Source organism: Amblyomma mixtum, chromosome 9 (genome assembly GCF_055824585.1).
Source record: "Amblyomma mixtum isolate Tamu chromosome 9, ASM5582458v1, whole genome shotgun sequence".
NCBI lineage: Eukaryota > Metazoa > Arthropoda > Arachnida > Ixodida > Ixodidae > Amblyomma > Amblyomma mixtum.
The window spans coordinates 97,574,913-97,601,828 of NC_143020.1; the positions used below are offsets into that span (position 1 = coordinate 97,574,913).

At 44.2% G+C, this 26,916-nt stretch overlaps 1 protein-coding gene across 4 annotated transcripts in view; it reads right to left on the reverse strand.

Annotated features, from left to right (window-relative positions):
- LOC149330265 (serine/threonine-protein phosphatase 4 regulatory subunit 4-like) overlaps nucleotides 1-26,114 on the reverse strand; it is a 34,503-nt gene extending 8,389 nt beyond the window's left edge. For 2 of the 4 annotated variants that reach the window (XM_089560865.1, XM_089560866.1), the window contains exons 1-13: nucleotides 25,654-26,114; nucleotides 24,920-24,968; nucleotides 24,110-24,218; nucleotides 21,869-21,942; nucleotides 21,431-21,537; nucleotides 17,479-17,586; nucleotides 17,201-17,322; nucleotides 14,003-14,113; nucleotides 10,881-11,038; nucleotides 6,425-6,544; nucleotides 3,741-3,923; nucleotides 1,687-1,863; nucleotides 1,009-1,108 (exon numbers count right to left, since the gene is read on the reverse strand). In XM_089560865.1, the coding sequence (XP_089416991.1) occupies nucleotides 1,009-1,108; nucleotides 1,687-1,863; nucleotides 3,741-3,923; nucleotides 6,425-6,544; nucleotides 10,881-11,038; nucleotides 14,003-14,113; nucleotides 17,201-17,322; nucleotides 17,479-17,586; nucleotides 21,431-21,537; nucleotides 21,869-21,942; nucleotides 24,110-24,218; nucleotides 24,920-24,968; nucleotides 25,654-25,736 (1,501 nt within the window). In that variant the 5' untranslated portion in view covers nucleotides 25,737-26,114. The remainder of the gene's footprint in view (nucleotides 1-1,008; nucleotides 1,109-1,686; nucleotides 1,864-3,740; nucleotides 3,924-6,424; nucleotides 6,545-10,880; nucleotides 11,039-14,002; nucleotides 14,114-17,200; nucleotides 17,323-17,478; nucleotides 17,587-21,430; nucleotides 21,538-21,868; nucleotides 21,943-24,109; nucleotides 24,219-24,919; nucleotides 24,969-25,653) is intronic. The other 2 variants (XM_089560867.1, XM_089560868.1) reach the window with 2 other exon arrangements.
- Between the last annotated feature and the right edge of the window lie 802 nt (nucleotides 26,115-26,916).

Here is a 26,916-nt window from a genome sequence, read left to right on the forward strand (position 1 = left end):
AGCTAATAAAATAAGCAAATCAACTGTTTCCCCAAGCGGCTTGGCCGACTTTGCACACAACCTCATCACAAAATTTCATCAGGCAATCGATTAAGCCAGAATCATTCTCATTCCCAGCTCGAGTGAATCACAAGGCCTTGACAGACACTATCAGCCAATCAAATACTATACACGTATACTGGTTACATTCCTGAATCAAACGTACTACATAGCATCATAGAAGGCACTATGTTCCAAGTGTCTCCCTATGCATTTCCACCAGAATATTAAATTACAGATGACTCGCAATGACTAAAACTCAATACGGACCTAAAATTTGTTTAAATTGTGCACAGCTCAAAATCACGGGGAGCCTTTCTATATGCTTGATAGTGACAGGACCCAAGAGTGAGTCTAAATGAAAAAACCAGTGAGTTTGGATTTACAAAAGTTAACTGCATGTATGTGCTTACTCTAGGCATGAGCATTTTAAGGCAAAAGCATCTAATGCCTCATTGTTGTCGTCAGAAGGCTGTCGACCGAAGGTTGTCGTCAGAAGGTTGTCAGCAGAGGTGTCACGCTTTTTCTAGTCAGACCATGAAAAAAAATCTTTGTGCACGATGGGATTCGAACCACCACCCTTCCGTTCCGCAGCCGAGCATGCTAATGGCTACGCTACTTCCTGCCAACGCGTATGTAGTTCTCCTTGTCTAGGACGCTGGAGAGTGTTTGCAGAAAGGCGTCGAATCAGATGGATGCCTCCCAAACGCCCTCCAGTGTGTCTCCGGCATTTAAGACTCGAAAAACAGCAACACCGGGCTAAAGGCTTTCACCTCACCGCACTTTAGGTCAACAAAGTGCCCCCTGAATTTTTTTCTAATTAGTAATTTGTAGTTCAAAACCACTGACAGGGGCCTTCCACCCCCCCTCCTCAAACCAAACCGCAATGAAATCTTGGGCATCCACTTTCGCATTTGGAAATCATATCCCAGAAGAAAGACTAGGGTGCAGCCTTGTTGCAATGCTGACCTTGAATGATGTCCTTGATCAATTCTTCCAGGCCACTGGGGCTGCGTTGAAGAAAGGCCAGCAGGCTCTGGACAGCGGCTATGCGACAGGGTAGTGGTCCCTGCAAAAACACACGCGTCGGCCCAAGTTTCCGAAGTCCTCTTTTTAGGTAGTCGACAAGTGACCTATTTAGGCTCACTTGTCCGAACTTGGCCAACTTGTCAGTTTAAACTCGTAGTGCAACTAGTTGCACAATCTGCTGCCTGCTATGCACACTGCTAGCCCATTGTTGCCGGAACAAGGTGGCCTATTTAGGCCTAATGAACTTGTCCACAACCTACACAACAGCTAGCCTATTGTTGCCGGAACAAGGTACCTAATTTAGGCCAACTTGTCCACAACCTACATTACAGAAGTTGTTGTGCACAAGTTCTTCACAACTTGGCCAACTTGTATGCAACTTGCCCGTCACAACTAGTGAGCCACTTGATCAACTCGATCCCGTAATTGAATTGATGGGCAGCTACAACGAGCTCACACAATAGAGGAAAGATAAAACAGAGAGTGAGCGAGTGAAGAATGTGATGCCACACATTTCTCAAACAGAATGCATAGTCTCAAGAACTAAAAGGAAGCAGAGAAGATCGCAGCACAATGTCTATAATTTTCAAATTGGCACGGCATTCGGCAGACACTGACCGCTGCCTGAGTCCGCTGCAGCAGGCGTTGAGTGATCTGTTCCTGCAGGCTGTGTGGAAGGAGAGGACCCGCGAGGCAGCCAAGCGCCTTCCAGACGGCCGCTTCTTGACGCCACCTCAGGCCCAGATGCTCCACGCAGGCCTCCGCACTGGACACCAGTTGAACCAGCTGGCCCTCCTAAAACACCACCAAACAGGAAGGCTTAACTAAATAAAATGAACCGAACCATTCAGTGCTACGCTGGCTCGGCCCAAGGGCCTCCTGTACTACGCCTCAGAGGCTTTTGCATTCAGCTACTGATCTCAAGGTTTGTGGAGACTCGCCCCGTTCTGTACCCTTTGATTTGGTTCCTGGTGATGAGTTCTTTCTAGTTGCATTAACTAACAAGGAAGGGCGCCTGCATCGCTGCGATATGGATGGCGTGTTTGATGCGGTTTGGGAACTCGTCGCATGGAGACGTTTGGATGCGGTGCTCTGCCAGCGGGTAGAGGTCTCACGGGAACATTTTGCCGTGAGCTCGGCCAGTTCGGCCTCGGAGCTACTCCCCTGCCCAAGCCTGGGTGAGCATTCGCTCGTAACCCTGCTAGAGAGTCGAACGACTTAGATTCTTTAGCGTATTTTGTTGCTAGGTAGCGATATTGTTGTAGCAATAAATGCCATTCCATGCTAGCCAGCGTCATTCCTTTGTTCCCTTACAGTGTGGCCCAGTCAGCCACGGCTAAGGGAGGAAAACATATTTATCTTCCTATCGAAAACCTCGCAGGTTGTGGGATCGAATCCTGGCTGCGGTGATTGAATTTCGATGTATGCGAAATGCAAAAATTCCTGTGCGCTGTGGGATGTTAGCGCACGTTAAAGAACCCCAGATGATCAACGTTAATCTATCTGGGGTCTACATTAATCCATTAATACATCTGGTCTACATTAATCCATCAGAGTCCTGCATTACAGCGTCCGTCATGCCCTGCTTCGGGGTGTTAAGCCCCATATACCCCGCCGCACCACCCCAAAAATAAAGCTGCCCTTAGTTGTGCTATCCGTACTTCCGTAGGGTCTTGTACAGGTAGTAGAAATATGAAAAGCAACATGCAATAAAATTTGGACAATGATTACAAGCATGGGAGACAAGAACATTTTTTTCCCTTTATGATAGACAGTTTTCTTCTGAACGAATAATTACCACAAGATACTTTCAACTTCAGTGAAAAAAATAACAGCGAAAATCATTCTCATGTGGAAACTTTTCACATTGCAGAAGCCTGCATCCATAAGTGGTTATTTGAAATGAAATCTTTAGCATGCACTGCAGCTCAGTGGTGCCCAAATCTTACACAGAGCTGCTCGTATTTTTGCAGCCTAATTTGTCTAAAAGCTCACTAGATGTCAGAAAAAGTCTTTGAGGACTTCCTCATGGGTGAAAACGAGTTTGAAAATTAGCACAGTTTGCTTTTGCTCACCGGGAAGAGGCTGCATGCAAGCTGTGAAAAATATTGGAAAGAGGAAGGCACCTTGCATGGGGTAAGTTATTGATTGTCGCCACCTTAAAAAAAAAAGGACAAGAGTTTTGTACCACTTTCTATGGCTTACGGTTCATGGAGTTTAACATCCCAAAGTGACTCAGGCTATGAGAGATGCCATAGTGGAGGGCCCCGGAAATTTCGACCACCTGGGGTTCTTTAACGTGCACTGACATCGCACAGTACACGGGCCTCTAGAATTTTGCCTCCACTGAAATCCGACCGCTGCGGCCGGTATCGAACCCGCGTCTTTCGCGTCAGCAGCCAAGCACCATAACCACTGAACCACAGCGGCAGCTTTGTACCACTTTCTAAAACGCGTGTCATCATTAGGATGCTACTACTACGTGCTACACATCTGTGCATAATTTTTTCAAGACTTTTCAGGACGTTGGCATTCAAGCTACTGCAGTGACTGCTGGTTTATTGTATGCCAGCAAATGGGTTTGAAACCGTCACAAAAAAACACACGGTTTGACTCAGCTTCAGGAATAAAAGGACTGGTTTGACAACGCAATGAAGGTGAATTCAGCTCACTGTGCAGCAGCTGTCACAGCCAGCCCGACACGATGAGATGCAGCAAGCACGGAGAGGCAACAGAGCCTGCGCAATGGTTGAAAGGCCATCCGCCAGCAGGCCTTCCGCGAGCAACTCGCAAGCCTCGGTGAGTAGCAGGCGCGGCCAGCCGACGATGCCCCGGCCGCTGAGCAACGTTACCACCTGCACGTGCAAGTATTCCATCCTTTCTTCCGCTGCCTTCATCCAAATAAAAACAATTAACAAAAAATTCAGGGGCAATTTGGCTCTCTAAAGTGCTGCAAGGCGAAAGCCTTTCCTGGCGCACTGTTTGGCACTGACTGCGAGACTGTTCGTGCTGTACTAGTGCTTTATTTGACTACACATTACAACTCCACACTTTGACTGCTTCTTTTGCACGACTCTCTCTCTGCTTCAATGAGTTCGGTTGCATCCATGGCTCTGTTCGCAGTAATGAGGTATGTAATGTGGTCACCCACGGACGCCGTACGCCCCCTGTCGGAGCAGATGACAACTATTTTATTAGTTGTCGTCTGCTCCAGAAGGGGGCGTCAGGCATCCGTGGGTGACCTGATTACTTCGAACCCGCGCACTCTGACGTCATAACCATTTCGACCAACCGAAAAGCGCGACACCTCTGCTGACAACCTTCTGTCAACAACGATGAGGCAATAAAGGCTCTTGCCTTAAAAAAAAAAACGGTTCATCATGGTTGCAAGCGAAAAATAGACTAATGGGGAGAGTTCATGGAGCAATTTCGCACTGTAACGTATCAGCAGCCTTTCTTCCTTAGAACCGCCAACGACTGGAATGGCCTTCCATTCGAAGTGGCGACCATCGTCAATCCCGTTCACTCCAAATCTGCTGTTGAAGATCATCGATATCCGAAATATTACCACTTTGTCAGCCCATCCCTCTCGTAATGTCCGTTGTGGACCTTTGAAGAATAAATAAATAAATAAGAATTATAGTGCATCTACCACAATGCATACACAATACAGTTTGCGATACACAATGTACTGGGTATTTCACCTAAGATTTTCTGCAATTTTTAGAAATCGGCTTTTTGAGTTAGAAGGGCGCTTTTTTGGCATAGCATTGTTTGCAGTGTGGTACATCATAATACAGCTAGGATGTGCTAACTAGCAGGCTGGTTCACTAATATTGAATTGTTAACTTCTTAGCTATTACTGTTAGGTTCCTTAATTACCGAAAGGAGTGTAGTCCACCGTAAGTAATATCCATATCAGTTTTTACAATTTTGAAAATGCGGTTACTCTCGGCGTTGTGGCCCAACAAATTCTGGGTACATCACACCCAAATCGCTCCGCTTTCGATAAGCTTGCAGGCAAACCAACCTCTCCAGTGGACGCGACTCGTCGAAATAGCCAAAATTCTGTTGGGTCACTGAGCTGGGGGTAATTGGGTTTTTGAAGAAGATACATCATGTGACACGACATGATGATGATACATCAGTGCCATAGAGACTTTGTTCATATTTCCGAGTTATAGCGCATCAAAGGTCAAGTAACGGTGGACAAGAATTGCGTGCCAATTCTTGTCTGCCGTCCTTTGTCCTTTGATGCGCCATAACTCGGGAGATTTACGATACACTTCTTTGAAAAATAAAAAATTTTGCAACTCACTGCAGTGCCCTGCAGAAGAGATGGATGGAGGCAGCTGCCTTACTTAGCCATAAGTTCTTCACTTGGTCTACTGACAGATCATTTCATCACGCACTCAGTAGAACTTCTGTGTAGCGCACCCTCTCTCATTTAATACCCTTCACGCCTCTAATATTACTCCTACGTATTAAAGGAGTGAATGAAGAAATCTAGCTAAAGTAAAACATCCCATTATTGGAGACAGCATGTCACACTGTCGAGGCCTGGAATACTGAATGAGCTGATGAGAAACAGTACAACTGCTAAAACCCCATGAAAAATGCTCGAGCGTAGTGACTCTACGCTCTAAACAGAAAGGCATAAAAAGGGAGTAAATGCACCCCTTTTCATGAAAAGGAGTGTGCTAGACGACAGCTTACTCCCACATGGGTTTATTCGTGTTACAGTGTATGCCGGCGTCCAGCAGCTTTTCTTCACTCTTAGACTGGAACAGTTTGCATATATTTAGAGCTCATCCACGGACCAATAATTCTAAAATAGCACTCTTTGTCACACTGAAAGTGACTGCAAATGTAAAACAGTTTTCAAATTAATATAGGGACATTGCGGATAACCTAAAGCTGGCCTGCATCGATAGATTACCACATACTGATGGCAAAGAGGCTACTTTCACTGTAAACGCAGCTCTCAGAAGCTTGAAAAGGCTGAGAAATTAAGTACAGGTATTTCCGTGGCTCCATCATGCCACCAAGCACTTCCAGCCAGCGATCACAGAGTCCACAGTTTTCACGTTATTGTCAGTTGTCATCAATGTCGTGAGCTTGAATCAAGCGGTGGGAAAAAATTATTCCAACTTGAGCTAAAAGTTTATAAGCAATAAATATTTTTTTTCTCTGTAGAATAACCATAAACAGAGCCAGAATGAGCCACATTTAATCGATTTTTACTAAGAACGCATACAAGATAGTTGTCCTTCACCCACTCGCCAGTCTGTCTTTAACAAACTTTTTCTCCTGCATCGTCCCTTTTGTAGTAGCGAAACATATGAGCAACCCATACCTGACTGATCCCTTCCGACATAGCAGTCCGCACAAACATGTCAGGATCAGTGCACAGCCCTTTCCATGTGGGCAGCAACTCGGTTTCAAAACACTCCGCACCAACCAGCCGTACAAAGTCCTGGAAACAAAGAGAGCATGAGTGAAACCGATCAGGAAAAGTGATAAATGCCACACAACTCAATCAAACAACCTCGCTTCAAGAGCAAGGCTAATGTCCAAACAAAAGCATGCTATCAGTGTAAGCACTGTTATTTCACTGTTGGATAAGCAAAAGTGGGACCGTCATGAGAAGCCGCATTTTTTTAAATTTTTGGCACTTACTAAAAGACACTTATTTTAGCAATTTTTATCAAGTGGTACTTAAGGGGGGACACTGGTCTTGAAAAGAAAATTTTATTAATTTAGTCATAGTTATGAAATTTTCAGGGCACATGTATTTTTGTGTGCTGATTCTACATATGTCATTTAATTTCATGTAAAACAATTCCTTGAGCACTTATGCACTCTTTATGCTAGTATTTTGCGGAGAGTTTTGAAGAAAATTTGCTGCAGGAAACTCGCTGAAATGTATGCCACTGGGTTCTCTTGACACCAAGGAATACAATAAGGGTAAAATTATCATCCTGGCTCTCATAGAACTTGAGTAATAGGGTACTGAAGCTGCCACTTCAGAAACAGGAATACACACTTTCCTTCTCATTTCTGAAGCGAAAACTTCAAAACTCTATAACTTAAGTTCTATGACAGGCAGGAAGACAATTTCACCCTTATTGTATTCCTTGGTGTCAAGAGAACCCGATGGCACACATTTCAGTGAGTTTCCCGCAGCAAATTTTCTTCAAAACTCTCCGCAAAATACTAGCATAAAGAGTGCATAAGTGCTCAAGGAATTGTTTTACATGAAATTAAATGACATATTTAGAATCAGCACACACACAAAAAAAACAAAAACATATTCCCTGAAGATTTCGTAACTGTGACTTCATTAATAAAATTTTTTTTTTCAAGACCAGTGTCCCCCCTTAATAACAGCAACACTAAATATCTTCATTTGACAGCAGAACTAGTCGTTCTACCACATCCGTAGGTTGCTACGTCGTTATTATTGCCCAAACAGCCAGCTACTATACTTAACATTGTGTAACACTCAACCTTGAGCAGCATTTCAATTCTCAGCCCCTATGCGTGCAACTCTGTCCATAATGAACCCACTTTTTCTGAGAATGTGCCACGCCTTGCAGTGATTTCTTACATTCAAGTTAATTCAACCGCTTTATATCACAACTAAGGTGCCTTTTTTTTTTGCATTAGCGTTAGCAAATGTAGGAAAAATCTTTCATAACAGTCAGCTTGGCAGCATGCCTTTTGACACATTCATGCAGAAAGATTTCATAGCCTGTAATATTTTATTTAAGGCTTCTGATAACATGTGCACTTCGAAAAAAAAAAAAAGAAATCATGCTCTGACTGCACGATCCCTCGAGAGCATATTTAACAAATTTTGGTGGTTTCGCTGACACAATTTCCCACTGTCCTTTTTTATTACATGCCTGTATGAAATTAAAAGTTGATGTTTCATGTCACTACTATCTGATTAGCTTTCTTAGAGCCTGCTTGGGCTATTTAAGTGGAAAATAATTTTTTAAAAATAGAAATGGCAAGCGATGTCTGAAAGGGTCCGGCTAGCAATGAAATTAAAAAACAAAAGAGGAGGAACCATGTTGGGATACTGTGGCAATAGACACACGCTTTGTAAAACCTCTAATATTACCTTTTCGCCCATCCTGAACAGTCCAGTTGCATATTTGGCAAGAAAGACAGGACACAAAGTAGAACACATAAATCAATCTGAACAATAACTAAGCATAGGAGTTAATCACAAGTGTAACAGATACTTTTTTTTTTATAAATATAGAGAGCTGTCATTGATGCAGTAAAAATTCCAGCTTATCCTGCATAAAAGTTCTCAAATGACAATTTTACCTCCTAAAAATATTGGGCAAGCAATGGATTGCTAACATTGAAGATGTGCAAATTAATTTTTTTAACCATGAAGTTAATGACTGAACCTCTAAAATGCGCTCAGACTAAAGTTAAAAATTCAGGGGGCACTTTGACTGTCTAAAGTGCGTAGAGGCGAAAGCGTTTTCCGCACCACTTTCGCTGCTTCTGTGGTGCTAGAGACGTCACATGTAATTGAGTACTAATTACCAAGTGATGACAAATCACTAATTAATGGTTAATTACTGATTAATGCCTGACTACTAATTAACTGCTAATTAATGACGCTTAAGCTTCGCCTTTAGGAGTGGAATGCGACAGCGTCTTGCAGCGCTGCCAAGGAGTCCATGAACGCCATCGCTCATTCGGTTCTCATCGGTAAATTGGTTTTTGAGGAAAGGAAATGTATCTGTCTCTCATATCTCGGTGGACACCTAAACCTCGCCGGAAGGAAAGGGAGGAGGATGGCAGTGAGCGAAGACACCATATTCACTAGACGCACCTTTGTTCATTCCAAACCATCGAGCTGGCATGGTGGAGTGGATAGCATGCTCGTCTCCCACTCCGAAGACCAGGGTTCGATTCCCGAGCACGACCAATTTCCTACTCGGTTTTATTTATTTATATGGCCTGACTAGAAAGGTTAATTAGGCTAATTGGGTAATTAAGCAATTGACTAAGCTTAGTCCCACTTACTTGGAGCATCACTATATGATCCCTTCAAGTGGTTGCATGGTTTGAAATTGGCGCACTGTGATGTCACGACCGTTTCGACCAACTGAAAAGCGTGACATTTCTGTCGACAGCTACTGCTTACAACGATGAGACATTAAAGGCTTTCGCCTTAATATTTTGTAATCAGTAGTGGGATAATGGTGGTACAGAAGACAAGCCTGACTAATACGCTTTCTAAAATAGACCTCAAAGAAAACTTCCCAGTGAATACTTCTCTTTTTTTTTCCTTGCTCAAAAAAACTAAGTACACACTGCAGTCAAGAACATGTTAGAATAAGGTAACTGCAATGTTGTTGTCAAAACATCCTGTAGTAGGCTTTTTCCTTCCAGAAGACAATGCAGCCCTTCTCAATGGCAGCAGTATATTTTTTTTATACCGCAACAGCACGTTATATACACTGACATCGCTTTCCTTTACAGTAAATGAAAACAAATACCTCAAAAGTACTGGATAATGTATAGGAACATGTCACGTTTTCTCACTTGTATAAAAAATGGAAAAAGGGACGGTCAAAGAACAAACAAATTATGGCACTAGTTACAATACGCCATGCAGCTTATTTAACATACAGTTTACGTAATTAGCTGCCACCTCTAATAAGCAGGCTTCTTTTGTCCCTCAGAAAGGAAAGGTGTGATTTTTGGCACACATGTACTTAGAAATTAAGCAAACAAGGGAAGGGGAATGAGGGGCTCGTTATAAATATGAGAGAAGCCAACAGCCACAGAAACCAAGGGGCACAGGGGATTTTTTTTTAAATTAATTAATCTTTTTTTTTTGTGGTGTTGATCAAGTAAGAATATTACTGAATATGTTGTCGCTTAAAGCTAATTGATTAGAAAAGCAGAAGAAAAAACAACCACATGCCGCCGGTGGGATCCGAACCCACGACCTCCGAATTACGCGTCCGGTGCTCTACCTCTGAGCTACGGCGACGGCTGTCAAACCTTCTGCATTCGGGGGTATTTATGTTTACAAATAACCTAACCTGGAGAGTGTTCATCAGCGCCACCCACGCTCGTAAGCGTGGGTGGCGTTCGATGGCGTTCTACGTCACACCAGCGGTAACTCAGGACGTTCCACGTCCGCCGCTTACGAGCGTGGGTGGCGCTGATGAACACTCTCAAGGTTAGGTTGTTTGTAAACATAAATACCCCCGAAAGCAGAAGAATTGACAGCCGTCGCCATAGCTCAGAGGTAGAGCACCGGACGCGTAATTCGGAGGTCGTGGGTTCGGATCCCACCGGCGGCACGTGGTTGTTTTTTCTTCTGCTTTTCTAATCAATTAGCTTTAAGCGATAACATATTCAGTAATATTCTTACTTGATCAACACCACAAAAAAAAAAGATTAATTAATTAAAAAAAATCCCCTGTGCTCCTTGGTTTCTGTGGCTGTTGGCTTCTCTCATGTACTTAGAAAAATCTTGAAAAGATTCAAAGTTGCTGATTAGTTCTACTTTATTCGAAGCCTGAATTAAATATATCATCATACAATCTGATATTTTTTGGGGATAGGATGGTCATGGCTAGCGCAGGACAGGGATAAAATGGGGAGCATAGGGAGAGCGTGCAATCCACAGTCCTTCAAGGAGTGTAATCCATCTGATGAAGGTGATGGCCTGATATTTGAAAATATTTCACAATGACAGAACCCTACCTTGACCTGTGATGCAAGGGTAGAAAACTTCAAATCAAAAGCCTCGAGACAAGTCTTACTGGAAAGAATCGGGCGCATGCTTGACGACACAGGACACCGTCGACTTGTCGTGCGCTTGCACCCATGACGGCAGGGCTACTCTGACTGGATTCGCGCAAGCCGATAGTAGTCAACTCCCGGTAGAGTTCCAGAAGCCATCCCCCTTTGTCCACGATCCCTGCAAACAGTTTAGGATGAGACAAGGTCAGAGAAGCATCTAGAAAACAACGTTGGGCCCTTAAAGACTGCCCCAATCCAAACAGGCAGTAATTTTATACATTTGATGATTGAACAAGTTCTTGTTACTGGCCTGCACAAAACTGTACAATTAAACTGCTCTCAAATTTTCGATAAGATTGCCTTTAACCCTTCGAGGGTCGAATTATTTTGAAGAAAACTTTCCCAGGTGGTCAAATTACTTTATTGCGGATCTTGAATCTACAAAATGCATACCGTAAAAACCGGAATATAGGTCGAATTTTTTTTCAAAAAACCATGCCGAAAAGTCGACCCCCGTCTTATATGCCGGTCATTGGCAGAAAAACTATGGAAGTCTTGCAACAATGGGCTACTGAAGTCAACAGCCTTCATCGCCATCGCCATCGGCAGCAGTGCTGTGTTTCGTGGCACAGCCATTTTGCGTTTCCGTTGACGAAGTTATTTTGGTTACCCTAAACGCTGCTTTCCACCTTTTTTTCAAAATGAGCGGAAGCCGACGGCAGTTCACCGTAGCCTTCAAGAAAAAGGCGATAGAGTACGCGGAAGCTCACGGCAACCTGGCGGCACAGCGCGAATTTGGAGTATCGGAAAAGAGCGTTCGATACTGGCGGAGGCAGAAGATGCGCATTACAACCTGCAGCAACCAAAAAAAACATCATTTCGTGGGCGGACCGCAGCTTATCCAGAGCTGGAGGAAAAGGTTGCGGAGTTTGTCCGGGAGCTGCAAGCGAGATCGCTGCCTGTGACTGCTGAACACATCCGCGTGAAAGCGATAGAGATCGCGCGTGCGTCTGGATTCTCGAGGGCGCAGTTTAAGGGCTCGCCATCCTGGGTGCGGCGATTCATGAGGAGGAAGGGCTTCGCACTACGGCGCCGTACTTCTGTGTGCCAGAAACTGCCCGAAGAGTTTGAAGATAAGCTGGTCGAATTTCAGAGATATGTGATTGCACTCCGGCACCGACGCGACTACATGATGGGTCAAATCGGAAACGCCGACGAAACGCCAGTTTGGTTCGACATGCCCTCAAGTCGTACAGTTTCAGAAAAAGGAGCTAAGCAAGTGAAGCTGCTAACGACTGGCAACGAGCACTCGCGATTCACAGTGATGCTCGCATGCACAGCTGATGGGTACAAGCTGCCCCCTTTCATCATTTTTAAACGGAAGACACTACCGAAAGAGGAGTTCCCACGCGACGTCATCGTCCGGGTTAGTGAAAAGGGTTTCATGACGGAATCATTAATGCTGGAGTGGATCCGGCTCGTGTGGAAGCGGCGACCTGGTGCTCTCTTTGAGCGAGCAAACATGCTCGTTCTGGACGCGTTTCGAGGTCACCTTACAGCCAACGTAAAGCGGGCCCTGGGCGATGGCAAGACGGACCTTGTCGTCATCCCTGGTGGACTGACATCTGTGCTGCAGCCACTAGACGTTGTGCTCAACAAGCCGTTCAAAGATAGAGTGCGCGAACTCTACAATGAGTGGATGCTGGGCGACAACCCCACCACCCCCACCGGCCGACTGCGACGTCCACCTCTTGCGACTGTTTGTGGCTGGGTGTCGTCAGCGTGGAAATCTCTGCCCGCAGAGATGGTGCGCAAGTCATTCAGGAAGTGCAGTATTAGCAACGCGCTAGACGGCACAGAGGATGACGCTCTGTGGGACGTGGGCAGCGATAAGCAATCGTCATCCGACTCAAGTTCGGCCGACTCTGACGACTCGGAGTAGCTTGCTCACTTTGTGCCCTTCTCTGTGTTGTCGCCTCTCCTCCTCTTCTTCTCTCAAAGCTCCTTTGGGAGCTTTTTTTTTTCAACGGTCCCTCTTGGGGCCACCAATCACGCTTCGGCAGAGCATGCAGGCACGAGGCTTCACGCTGTGTCTCACTCGAGTTCCTCTCTCTACACAATGTCGCCTATGTGCAGACACTCGCGTTTCTTTCAAGGTAAGGGTGTTTTTCGGTACTTCTGCCATTGAAAAAAATGTTTTTCATTTTTAGAATTGGTGAGTTGGGGGGGTCGACCTATATTCCGGTCCGACCTATATTCCGGTTTTTACGGTATAATCGAGAATAAATAGTAAAAAAAAATTATGAACAGTACTTTGGTGACAGCATCACTCACAACTGGAAAATATTCAATAGAATTTCACGAGCGACGGTGATAAACGAGCTAAGAGCAGCACCAATAAAGATAGAAATCAACTTCCGCCGCCTCTGCAAGAGAGTGCCCAAAAAGCGAAAACACGTTTCGCGCGACTCCGTTGCGATCCCGCGGCGGAATCAAAACCGCGTAGGCACTTTGCCGCAGAGAGCGAGAATACCTCGCGAGCAATGGTGATAAGCAAGCTAAGAGCAGCGCCAATAAAGATAGAAATCAACTTCGGCAGCCCCTGCAAGATAGTGCTGACAAAAAGAAAACTCAAATTTTGCGCGACTCCGTTGCGATCACGCGGCAAAACCAAAACTACAAAAGGGGTGTTGCCGCAGTCTGTGCCGCGGCGCTAAAGCTAGACATAAGTTCTGCTTATCTCCGTAAGAAGGCAGCACAAAATTCAAACACTTCTTGTAAGTCCTAATAGGTGGCAGCACCCCCCAGTGAGCACGCATTGTTCTTTTGGCGCAAAATTTCAAACGGAAGATCGAAACCGTACCCGTACGGCAAAGACCTTGCGGGACAGAAAACCGCCGCCGTACATATACGGCAAAAACCTTCAAAGGGTTAACAAAACACATTTTTATCGATGGCTGTGGTGAGGCACATCCACTGGAGGGTACACTCTGGGTACCTAACAGTACAGAAGCTCCCCAGAGGGCGCCCCGATCTGCTAGGTACACTGGGGTGGAGGGTTCACACACACAGACCATGGCCTTTTTGTCAAAAGAGGAGCACGATGCCAACGCAGTAAAACGGGCATGAAACAGTGCCTCACCTGCTGGGAGGTGGCACAGTGGTCCCATCTGAGTGGCCAGGAAGGAAAGCTCACGGGCGGGACGACGTCTCCACTGAACCACCAGGGACACCAAGCTGTCTCGGCACGATGCTTGAGGACAGAAGAGTTGATAAGTGGAGCTTTTTCAGAATCAGTTGTATTAAGCTAGTATCATCAACATCATCAGCCTGACTACACCCACTGCAGGGCAAAGGCCTCTCCCATGTCTCTCCAATTGACCCGGTCCTTTGCCAGTTGTGGCCACCAAATCCCCGCAAACTTCTTAATCTCATCCGCCCACCTAACTTTCTGCCGCCCCCAGCTACGCTTGCCTTCTCTTGGAATCCACTCCGTTACCCTTAAGGACCAGCGGTTATCTTGCCTTCGCATTACATGCCCTGCCCAAGCCCACTTCTTCCTCTTGATTTCAACTAGGATGTCATTAACCCGCGTTCGTTCCCTCACCCACTCCGCCCTCTTCCGATCTCTTAACCTTACACCTATCATTTTCCTTTCCATAGCTCGCTGCGTTGTCCCTAACTTAAGCTGAACCCTCTTTGTTAGCCTCCACGTTTCTGCCCCATAGGTGAGTACCGGTAAGATACAGCTGTTGTATACTTTTCTCTCGAGGGATATTGGTAAACTGCCATTCATGATCTGAGATAACCTGCCATATGCGCTCCACCCCATTCTTATTCTTCTAGTTATTTCCCTCTCATGATCCAGATCTGCACTAGTATAGGCACGCACAAACACACAACCTGTAAAAGTTCTCACAATAAGGAACGGCACTGTGATGTCTGACGGGTGACAGACAGTACGCATACCAAAGTAAAGCAATGAAAAACCAGGACGGAGACTGCTGACATCATTACAGTGGGCACTTGTTAACTCGAACTCGCTTAAGGTATGTCACCACCTTTTTCAAAAATTTTTTTAATTTTGAGTATTAAATTTTTATTTCACATTTACGTTATAAAGCACCGTTTTATATGATATTCAAAAAGAAGAAAGAGTGAAAAAAGCCATGCTGGTATTAATAATTCACAAAAAAATGCCCAAACTTGGTTGTTATGCAAACATTCATAACTAGCGAATGGAGAGCAGGAATTTTAAACTTTTTGGCGCAGACTTAGCCAACTAACCATTCTGTGCAACCAACTAGGATCTTTGCCATCTGATAATTGGGAAAAAAGTTATAGCAAAAATGCCAAAGAAAACAAAAAAATGTGTCATTTTTGCCTGCATTCCTTGACATAAAACATGATTATATTAAAACTCACCATTCGATTTAATTTATCCTAGTTCATTGCACAGGCTAATAACAAAGGAAAGAGCGTGCAAAGTTTCATTGAAAAATATTTATTTATTTCGAAGTTGTCACTGTTTGCGCAACACGAAAGTGCAAGAAATAAAGTTTTGAGAAAAACAAGATTAAAGTTTTTCAATCCTTGTAGAAAGAAGATCATCATGCCCTAGGAAGTTAAAATCCTTCAGGTTCATAGCTAGGGCCCTCCATAGCTGATGTGAGCTCTCTTTTGGCATTTGTTGCTGCCCGTCCTTTTTTTGCGGAGATGTTTTGCCTCACCCGTTGATTGACGTTGGGCCTTCATCACATGGTAATGGTCACTGGTGCAACATGGTAGGAGAGTGTGGCGGCCAGATTCGATGCCTGCTTCCCTCAAAATATCTGCTGTACTTCTGTTGCCATCACTGAAGGACGAATTCACTTGCATTCAAAGCGATAGCGCGAAGCAAACAACTCAGACGCTTGTAGCCTCATGCATCCCCCTTGCGGAAATTTAAAGCAATTTTTAAAAAACAAAATAAGCCTTAAAAATTGCCTTTGAGTAATCTTTTACATATCAGACTAAAACAAAACAAAAAATTTTCAATATACGCCGCTGATTATTGCCGAGTTATCATTTTCTGTTACCAAACCACATTAGTTTCGGTTTCAGAACTGTTCACCACCTGTTCGAAAGTTGGCTATAACTTTTTAACAAAATAAGATACGAACATTATTCTTGCTGCAAAACATTTTTGAATGTTTTGGGATTCCCAAAATATAAAAAAGAAAAAATGTCATTTTTCCAAAAAAAGCGCTTTTTCAAAGGTGGTGACATACCTTAATTCGAACAACTGGTTCATCCACACCCATAAACACCATGAGTATTGTGCACTAGCAATACACTAAAACCTCATTAATTCGGATTTTAAGAGAGTGGAAAAAGCATTTGAAAGGGTCTCCATGACTTCTACTTTCAGTGTGCAATAAAGTAACGCTGGAATTGATTGGTATGTGGCGCTACATGTGGCATTCAAACTCCACTACACAAACAGCGCGTTTCGGCGAGTTGGAAGAACGGAAATACCATGAGGAGGAAAGCAAAGGATTTGCGCTGGAATGGCAAGGCGCCTTTGATCAGTGATTAGGCAATCATCTTATAAATAGCCGCCGTTACCGCGGCTTGGTGGTGAAGCTCCGAAAACAAAACTTTGCGGTTGGACTCTCTCTCAGCCTACAGACGGTGACTTGTGAATCATCAACGCATCTACCGTTGCTAATTGCACGTCAGATGGCCAGAAGAAACAATGTGATATGCAGTTCAGGCCTGAGGACGAAAATCTGGACAATCACTAGTCAAGCACTCCACACCTCAATATGGCGCCACTGGACAGGCCTGTCCAAATAAACGAGCTTTTGACGCCTAGGCCTACATGAACGCTTGGGCGGGACTCTGATGGCTGTCCGAATTATATTCCAATGAAATGGGGATCGAATTAATGAGGTTTCATTGCAGCTGTATTAGACATGAAATGCACAGCAGTAAGTAACTTGCTAGTAGCCCGACCATCGCATTGCCATAGCCTGGCTAAAGCACACCAGGTTTCCATTGAGTCTAATGGCACGTTTGATACCTGAAGCTATGAGCATGCTAAATGGTGCCGATTTCTCTTCTGACAGAAGGTTGTGCCGTCCAATTGGCATTCTGCTGTGACACAGTCACTGCAAGTGAGACTGAAGCTTTCCCATAGTCTTTTACAGAAGATCAGAGGAAACGTATTAGAAGACACCTGTGACAACCGCCAGACTCAAGGAGCAAGTGTGAGAATCTGTGAGACCTTATCTGAAGCCCAGTTTAGTACGCTTAGACACATTTTATGCTTAAAAGGGCACTCCAGAGGAATACCAACCATCATCCAGGAGGCCCAGCATAGTGACAGCCATCTCCAAGGCAGCACAGCGCACTGCGCAGTCTCCATCGCTCGACAACTCCACAAGGCATGGAAGAAGGTACTGTCTGGTCATTCCCAGCCTGAAACAACACAACAATGTGGTGTTCAAACATGTTTCCCGGTTTTTCTTATATGCCTGCTCTATTTGTAAATGATAAAGGCTCGTCAGCTTGTCTGAGGAGTGCGGCAATAACAAAATAATGACTGGGCAGATCACTTAGAAACGGCAGACTCACCCTGCGGACCGCGTGAGGGCTCCCAGCTGACGACACACGGCAGCTCGCACGACCGGTTCGGGATCTTGGCACAGGGTCTCGGCCAGGGGCAGGAGCTCCCTCTGCACGCTTTTTGAAAAGAACCAAGCAGTAATGGTGCTCAAGGCTGGTATCACTACAAACAGAGACACTTTTTTTTCACCATTACCGTATTTACTCACAATGGACGCACTTTTTTGTCAGGCAAAAAAAACAAACTTTGGTGCTAATTTGAGAGGTGTGTTTATTAAGCATGCCAAATGCGATTATTCGCTGATGATTGTGTACTGCACAACGAAATAAAAGGTGCAAGTGATGTGCATGCTCTCCAACACGACCTAGACAGAACCAGCAAATGGTGTGTAAAATGGCATTTGAGACTAAACTTAAAATAAAACTGTCTGTATGACATTTACCAGAAAGAAAAATCCTCAAGCAGCTATAATCTACATGGTTTAAAGTTACCGTATTTTCTGGTGTATAAGACGCGGCTTTTTTTCAAAAATATTGCTGGTGCGTCCTATACAAGGGTGCGTCTTATACGTGAATTTTTCGGTTTTTTTTTGCGAGTTCAGAAATTACTCAAGTTCATGTTCAAGCTTTTTTTCACCGGAAAATTATCACTACCAATCACGCGGTTGTAACACGGTTAATACTTCAATACGGGAACCCCCATGCACAATTTTTTAGGTGAACTTTATCATGAAACGGAGGGGATGACAACTTCTCGGATCATAAACATGCGGTCATTTCAGAGGCCCCAAGCAAAAGTAATGTGAAATGCCATAATATGGCAACAATCGCGCTTCTCGCCATTGTCAAGACAAGCCATGACAAGCCAGCGTTTTTTTTTTTTAGTCACCCTTTGCAACTTTGTTTGCTCCGTGTACGCAGTACGTACGTAGTGCGAAGAGAATGTTTCAGCCGTGTTGCCTCCAGAAATGGACATACTTTTTGAAAGCGCATCCGAAGATGAAAACTTCGAAGGTTTTAAGTAAACATAAAATGTTGTTATGGACATAAGAAGAGTTCTTTCATTTTTTTTTCTTTTTGCTAAAACGTGGGCGGGTATGGCGCGAGTGTTGCCTTTTTCGATCACTTAGCGTTGCTTAAGAACTTCTCACAGGTACGGTGCATTGCGTGATGGTTGCACAAGCATAATTAAGCCTTGCTAGCCTAACTGTGAATTTGGGTGCGCCTTATATACCAACTTTTTCGATGAGAGCCTGCATATATGGCGGGTGCGTCTTATACACCGGAAAATATGGTAAATCAAGTTTCTGAATACATATACTTAGGTGTTTACTTTACATCTCAAATAAATGGCAGAAACAGGTTGATTATGTTTCATCCAGAGCTGCGAAAGCTTTGGGCCTTCTGCGTAGAAATGCCAGGTCTTTTCCACTATCTACAAAAGAATTATTGTATAAAATCAATGTTAAGTCAATACTTGAATATGCCTGCACAATTTGGGATCCTCTAGCGGTGCGAGATAAAGCCAAATTAGAACGGGTTCAGAACTTAGCTGCTCGGTTTGTGTCAGGGATTCACAGAAAAGATATCTGTACCGAAACTTTGATAGAAAGACTACAATGGGAGCATTTGGAAATCCGTCGACGTTAAGTTGCGACTCAAGTTTTTTCATGTGATTTATCATCGTTCTGTTGGCATTGAAAGAGCGAAGTATACACTGGCACCTCATTATATATCTGACCGCGTAGACCAAAGTTTCGAAGTACGGGAGATTGCCTCAAAAACTGATGTAATTCGATTGTCTTTTTTTCCCAGAACAATACGCGATTGGAACAAATTGTCTTCAGACACTGCTTGTATTATGTCTAATGGTTTTTTCTTTTCTACCTTATAATAACCATTTCAATTTCGTGGTTCTGTGAAATTTTATCTGTTTTTGTTTTTCTTTGTTTTGATGCAATTTAGACTTGTTCCCATGGCCGACACTGCTTATGTTATGTTTGTTTTTTTATGTATGCCCTCCCCCACTGTAATGCCGCTTGGCGCTGTAGGTAAATAAATAAAAAAAATAAAGTTACACTACGGTCAATAACAATCTTTCCAGGTTTTCATGAACTAGGTAGGGGATGCATTTACTGCATGAGTGAATTCGTTAGGTGAGCAAATATGGTACATTACATCTATAGCAACCGTATTACATTCCAAGGCTTTTACTGCAAATGCGTTTGGGACTGAACGATAGCCCAAAATTTTGCAGGAGTTTCTTTCAAAAGTTGGAAAACCTCAGAGCCAGTGCTGTGAAATAAAAAAATTGTAAAATGCAGCTCAGTGCACTGCAGCAAACAACCCACATTTAAACATTTTGATCGGCAATGTAAATGTGCGGGTTTCTGAGAAGATTGATCAACAAGTATTTATCAGTAACCAGTGGGGAAAGGACAAAAAAGAAGATATAGCTGCATAACTGGATTGGAAGTTTTAATCCCATTACCAACAATTTATCATGGTAGTAAAGTGGTCTGATTTCAACAGGAAAAATTCATTATAGGAGAAAAGGTCAAAACACAATGATGTATTTCACAACACACTTTTGCTAGTCACGAGAGGGAACATTATACGTCCGAAGAGGGGCTTAATCACGGTTCAGAGTACAATTTAGCTTGGCATACATTCAAGGACTATGCCATAGAATTGAGAAAAGAACAGTTTTGCTTAATTGGAAGTTAATTAAATATTGGACGATGAGTCTGTTCTTCACCTACTGACTAATGAGCAACCTGGATGAACAATCACCCGTCTTTCAGCTTCACTAGTGAAGTGACACAATTCCAATGCTTGAGATGCTAAGGTGCTGATATTCAGCTCATAATGACAACTATAATAATTTCACAGGTTCTTGGAAAGAACCCAATATACTATGATTACTAAACCCAACATAAGATCTAGCTGTTTGTGTTCTTAGTGTAACTAATAATAGCACCATAATAAGAGCATCAACTGCGTTACGACAGTGGCACGCTTGTAAGTGACTAGCTTCACTATGTAGCCGGTAAACATATAGACAAGAACAAAAGAATGACACTTATTAAAGGGACACTGAGGAGAAATTGAAGTTGACTTCTATCGACAGAATACCAGCTCCTGATTACAAAAACGCCATTCATACTGACAACAAAGCTCTTGTAACGTAGAAAAGAGCAAGAACCAAAATACAGGTATCGCCGCCACAGGCCAAACTCGGCAAGTACAAGCTTCATGACGTCATAGGACAAAACAGTGTTGCTAGAACCAATAGTTCTAGTAACACTAGGACACGAGAAGCCACGAATCACTGAGGCGCAGCAAATGCATGCGCAAATCTCCTTGACGTCGCCAGATTGCGCCACGTACCCGACAGCTACGCACGCTCCTGCAGCACCGGGACCAATCAGCGCCGGCTCACAGCGGTATGCGGGCTCCCGATATTCCGCTAACGGTAACAAGGTACACGGTATGCTAAAGGTGTCTATTTGCGAGAACTTCGTTGACGACTTTGAGAACGGGATCCATTGTAACGCTGGCAAAACGCCGGTGCAAACGTAAACGAAGCGACGGCCGCAATAGCTGATAGATGCCTTCAACGTGCGGCCGGCGGTAGCTTTCTTTTCGGCTGCTGCTGGGCCGCACTGCTGGCCGTCAGAAATCACGGAGTCTGCGTTACGTCATGTGCACGTCATGTTTCACGTCACTTACTCCTGTGTCGTCATAAGAGAATCCCAAGTTTGAATCAGAGTGGCGGGAAAAACTTTTTCAACTTCGAATCCAAATTTCTTAGAAATAAATGCATCTTTCGCTGCCGGCCAAGTGGCAACAAAGCCATGACATGCCGAACTATCGGATTTTGCTATAAAAAAAATATTAATAGAGCTCTCCTCAGTGTCCCTTTAAAAAAAAGATAAACAAAAAAGTGGCAAGCACTCACAGGCAAGGTTCCAATAATGCAGCCAATGCTCCCAGAAGCCGGCAAGAGACGAGACGAGATAAGGACGACTGTGAGGCTTGTCCTTTCTGCACAGCAACTTGCAGCACCTGCGTGAGGTCTGGTTATCAGCAGCAGCAAGGCCAAACACTGTACCCATCACATCAAGACAGAACACCTTTTATCTTTTTCAGTCAGTGTAAACAGCGAAACCTCACTGCTGAAGTTGGCAAATACACTTATGCGTGCTAGTGGCACATGGCCAACGTTTTAGCGTGCGTATGAACATGTGCTAGTAAATTATACTGATTAATTCATTGGTGATCCTGCAACAATAGGAATAACCGGTTACGTATTGCTCCAACTACACTGAAACGAAAAGTTGCGTTTTCTACAGATGCTAGCAACATGCATGCAACGTTGCAAAAAAGCAACGCTCACCTGTTGAGAAATGGTGGCTCTTGGAAGTAGTTCCAAAACATCCAGCAGAGTGTCAGCCCAAGCATTTGCCACCACTGGAAACACAAACAAGGCTGTTGATTCAAAAAAGTGCAAAGGGGGCTTGCTTAATGCGTGATGAATGGAGAAAAGAACTGTGAAAATGGCGCTTGAATGTGACGGAGAAGAAAGAAAGAACAGCTTAGAGTTGAGTACCTTATTTTGCTTCATCCTGTTCAAGAGCTGTTTTATCTCTGCCAAAGTGCTGATGCTAAGCAATGAGAACAGCTCGTTAATTAGTTGTCTGAACTGCTGTTTGTGCACTGAAACTGCACACCGGCGAATGATTAAGAAAAACTGAAATGAACTGGGCTAGCAAATACGACCTTCCTAATTTCACTCTTGTGTTTTACAGAAGGCATGCACAGTAAATCCCAGACTGATTGTATTAGTATTTAAGAATACCCAGTCTGTGAGAAACATCCAGCGCCGTGCAACAAAGGTTGACATGGAAACCAAACTCTTTGCATATATGTCAGATCCCCACCCATCAGACACAGCAAGTAGGACACAAACCATCCAGCGAGACGTCCCTAGTCCAGAGCTGTGTCAGTTCATTTTGACAGCAACTCACTTAAAAGTAATGACATGCAAGAACTTCCTTCATCGCCAAGAAACTTAATTCGCCTTGTATTTTTGTGCCGGACATATTCTCAGGTATCATTCGGCACCACAGTGTTTGTAGAATGCACATGATATGGAAGCAAATGATAAAACTTTGTAGCTTTAGAATGGATCTCGGCAAGGAAATTTATTTGACCCACATCTCCTTCTCCCAAGTCTGATGCAGCGGGTATGGTATGAAAATGAAACCAAAAGTTTAATTTGCACTCACTTCGTGTGCCTGTAAAAAGAAAGGTCAGAAATCAATGTTAAGAACAGTTACAACACAGATATCATGCAAATACACGGCAGTCATGTGGCATGAAAACTCAAAAACTTAGCCAAAGTTGCTTCCAATCACTTTCCATCAATTAATGTTGTTGGTAGGCGTGGTGCAAAGTGTATCATTTTGACCAGCACGGATGAGTCATGACTTTCACTGGACTCTTTGAGCCAACAGCGAAACAGCAATCATTCTTTTATAAATAACAATGATGGCAGTCAAGTTGATTTGACTCTTTTCAACAACTTCACCCAGTAGTCTTCGAAAGCCATGAATGGGAGAGAGTAATAGCCTTGTTTGGTTTTCCATCAATTTGTAAAGAAAATGCGCAGTTTGAAAAAAGGCTAGCAAAAAATTCAAAGCTTTAATAACTATGAACACCTCCTAGACTAGAGTTCTGGGGCCAGTTCTAGGTTTTCGCTAATAGAAAAAGGACATCTAGGGCTATTTGTCTAAATGCGGCACAAAATTCAACGAAAGTGGACACTGACTAAAGATGACATGCAGCACAGACAGGTACAGGTGTCATGTATGTTTCCTTCATCATCAGAAATCGTTTTCACACAGTTCGAAACATCATGCAAGCAATGAACCAAATAGCCCGAGGCTTACCAAATCAATGACAAGCCACTTCCGACTGTTGCGCAAATCAGAGAAAATCGAAAAAAAATTCTCTCGACCTAACCGCGCATTTGTTCGGGCTCAAATTTTGCACAGAGGTTGCATTTAGTGGTCAGTTTTGTTTTATACTACATTTAGGTGGGGTACTTGCCTGATTCGGGCAGAATTATTTGGAAATCCCCATCGTCTGTGGCGACGGAGAACCAAAATCAAAAGACTTCGCAGCGATGGTACGCATGGCGCCATCTCGCAGCCATCGGAGAAACGAGCTCTCCACCGCGGAGGGCGGTGGTATGGTGGCTAGAAGGGGAGCTCGTTTCTCCGATGGCTGCGAGATGGCGCTACGCGTACCATCGCTGCGAAATCTTTTGATTTTGGTTCTCCGTCGCCACAGACGATGGGGATTTCCAAATAATTCTGCCCGAATCAGGCAAGTACCCCACCTAAATGTAGTATAAAACAAAACTGACCACTAAATGCAACCTCAGTGCGAAATTTGAGCCCAAACAAACGCGCGGTTAAGCCGAAAGAATTTTTTTTCGATTTTCTCTGATTTGCGCAACAGTCGGTATAAACTATTAAAATTCCAGATGCAGCAGGGTGAATTAAACAGAGCTTCCAGAACCAGCTAGACTGCTAGCTAAAGACTAGACGAAAAGCTTATAAACAGCACATACCTGGATCCCTGCTTTCTACACTGGACAGGATACTCTGTAAGAGTGATTGGACAAATGACTGAGAAACCAAAGTGCTGCCCTCGAGAAGCTTTGTCAGAGGCTTGCCATCCTGCAAGAGCATTATGCAAGCACTTAGCAAATGGCAGTACAGGGGGTCGGGGGGGAGTTCTGTGCCATATAAGCATATTTGAAAATATTTACTACAGCAAGCGAAGCATAGTGATAGCCAGCTATCTACATCAATAGCCGAGGGATGTGCAAATCCCTTTTACCATCACGACCTTCATAGCTCCGGCATGAGAATGATTTCATACACTGCTTGCATACACTGCTCCAGTGGAACACATTACACAAGGCGTACCACGGTACTCCTGCAATCTGTGCTTTGTGCAACGCAAATGCATGGTCAGAGCTTCCCAAGCTAGTTGGGAGCTGAAAAAACAACTGGCACACCAAGCCTGCTTGCCCCATTTACGAGGCTGTGCGAAAGTTTCAGAATGCAAGGCACAACCTCAAGCCTTGGTAGTCTTCAGCCGTTTAATTTCTTGCTCCATATTTATATTTTTGCAAGAGTGTGTTGGCAACACCAGTCAGGACCAAAACAGGAAACCCTGCAGCCAAAAGTGGCCTTATCCAATAATTAAAACTTGCTGGCATCTGATAGAGGCGTGATGTTTGGAATGCAGATTTCAAGCACAGCGACGCTATGCTCCTGTTGAAAGCATGTTCACGTTCCAAAATAATTAAGATTATGTGCTCACAAAAAGAATATACGGTGGCCCTGCCAGAGGCCGAGCAAAATGCTCATACCTGTGAAGATGGCTGAAATGTTGGCTGCCCAGCATGTTCATCTGGGGACCTGCCAAATTAAAAAAAAAAAAAAAAGATGCTTCAAAGGTGTAACAGATATATGAAGCACTTGCAACTGTCACGACAGGCACGTCTCCCAGCCACAGAATGCCTCAAGAGAGTACTGGAATCAATCGAAGTCTGAGTGGTTTCACTTGTTTCGAAACGGTCAAAGAAATGTTTTTGGAACTTGCATTTACCTTATTTCTTTACTGGGCTTCCGCTCTCTATCCCCAGTAGATGATTATCATAGGGAATGCCCCTTTAGTTTCCGCAAACCACGGTAAAGCAATGGACACCAATGCTAAATGTATACCTTCTAGACAAGCGTCCTCCTCGAATTTACTGTAATAGCCAGGAGCACGTACACAGCTACTATTAATGCTAGTAGGCGACGATTTCAAGGCATTTCAAAGAAACGCCAGCCAGATTCTTCGCCTCACAATACGAACTCGTTTAGACTCGACCGCTCAGCTGCAAATTACGAACCCAACCATTCTAAGCTTGCGCACTGGTATCTATGAGACAGTCTTCTCTGTAACGATCATCAGTTGAACGTATCGATCACTTGTCGACAACTTTCGATCGGAATTCGAGAGAAAGTGGTGCAGTCGCGCTTTCCGCGAAGCCAACTCGCAGGCTAAAAAACTGTCAAACGAACAAAACACAAATAATAAGTGGGAGAAGCACATTACCCGCAATCGTCGTCGACCAGAATCAAAGGCGGCGACGAGCAAGACTGCTCGCGAGGAGCTAGCGAACCGCTCGCTGGCATCATGGCCTGAAGCGTTGGTTGTGCAGTTCATAGACTGTCCCAAACGAAGATGAGTTCCTTACGGTCGAGACCGCGTCAGCTGTGCCAGCTGTCAACCGCATCCGTCCGCGGAGTCGCAAGGGAGAGCGAAACGCGGGACCTCAAGGCGACTCCCGCGCGACGCTTCGATGCGGCAAGCATTTTATATTCGCTTGCGTTTCACAAACTTGCAATTATCGCCGCGTCTGTGCACATAGTAGGTGCATAAGGTCGTGAATGCGGTTCTTCCTGGAGTCCCAAGTGTAGATCACGCGCAGCCAGCGATTCAAGGACGGGCGCCCGTTCAACTGGCTTGACGCGAAAGCGAAAAGAACACGACCGGTACGGCGCACAGCAACAAAACAAAAAACATCTGGGCAGCACGTGAGATACGCTGATGATGATGATGGTGACAATAGCGAGCCGAAAAGGAAATATGTATAAAACAATAGAAAAAGGCCCTCAGTCGTCGTGAATAACTGTAAAAGAGCTAAGTGAAAGGCCCGAAATAGGACTGTATGAGCGAAGAGGCTGAAGTCATGGCTGAAGGCTTTCTTCGTATTTTGTTGTGTTGTGGGTGAGGGTTCGTAATGGTTGGGGCAAGGAGGTTCGCGTGGAGCGCAGTTTGAATCAACTGAGAAAGCGTGCGGCGGCGACTCAGTTGGTGCAGTTATTTACGGCAACATCTCTAGATTAGGGTCATGCATGAAGCTCGCTCTGGCGACCGGATGCTCGGATGGCCGGATGAATCTTGTCTTTTTCCGAAAGAGTCGACCAAGCTGCACCCGTGTCGCTCGGCTATTATCTTCAAAGTATACTGCGCACGCAAAAAAAAAAAAAAAAAGGACGTGAAGGTACACACAACAGTCGCAGACTCGGGACTGAATACATATGAAAGGAAACACATCTTGTATGCCTTCAAGCGTCATATTTTCACGTTGTAGTGACGGACCATGCGCAGTTCAGATATCTGCCTTCCTTTTGATAAAAGGTTGATCGAACGAACACAGTCATCCCCACGCTTACTGATGATGAAAAAGGGCTGTCGCATGTAAAGGCTAAAAAAGCTGAGCTTTCGCTCAGCTATTTTAAGCTACAGATTTGTGTGCAGATCAAATCACATTACATTAGACATTGCTTTTTTACTACCGCTTTGATAATTTGC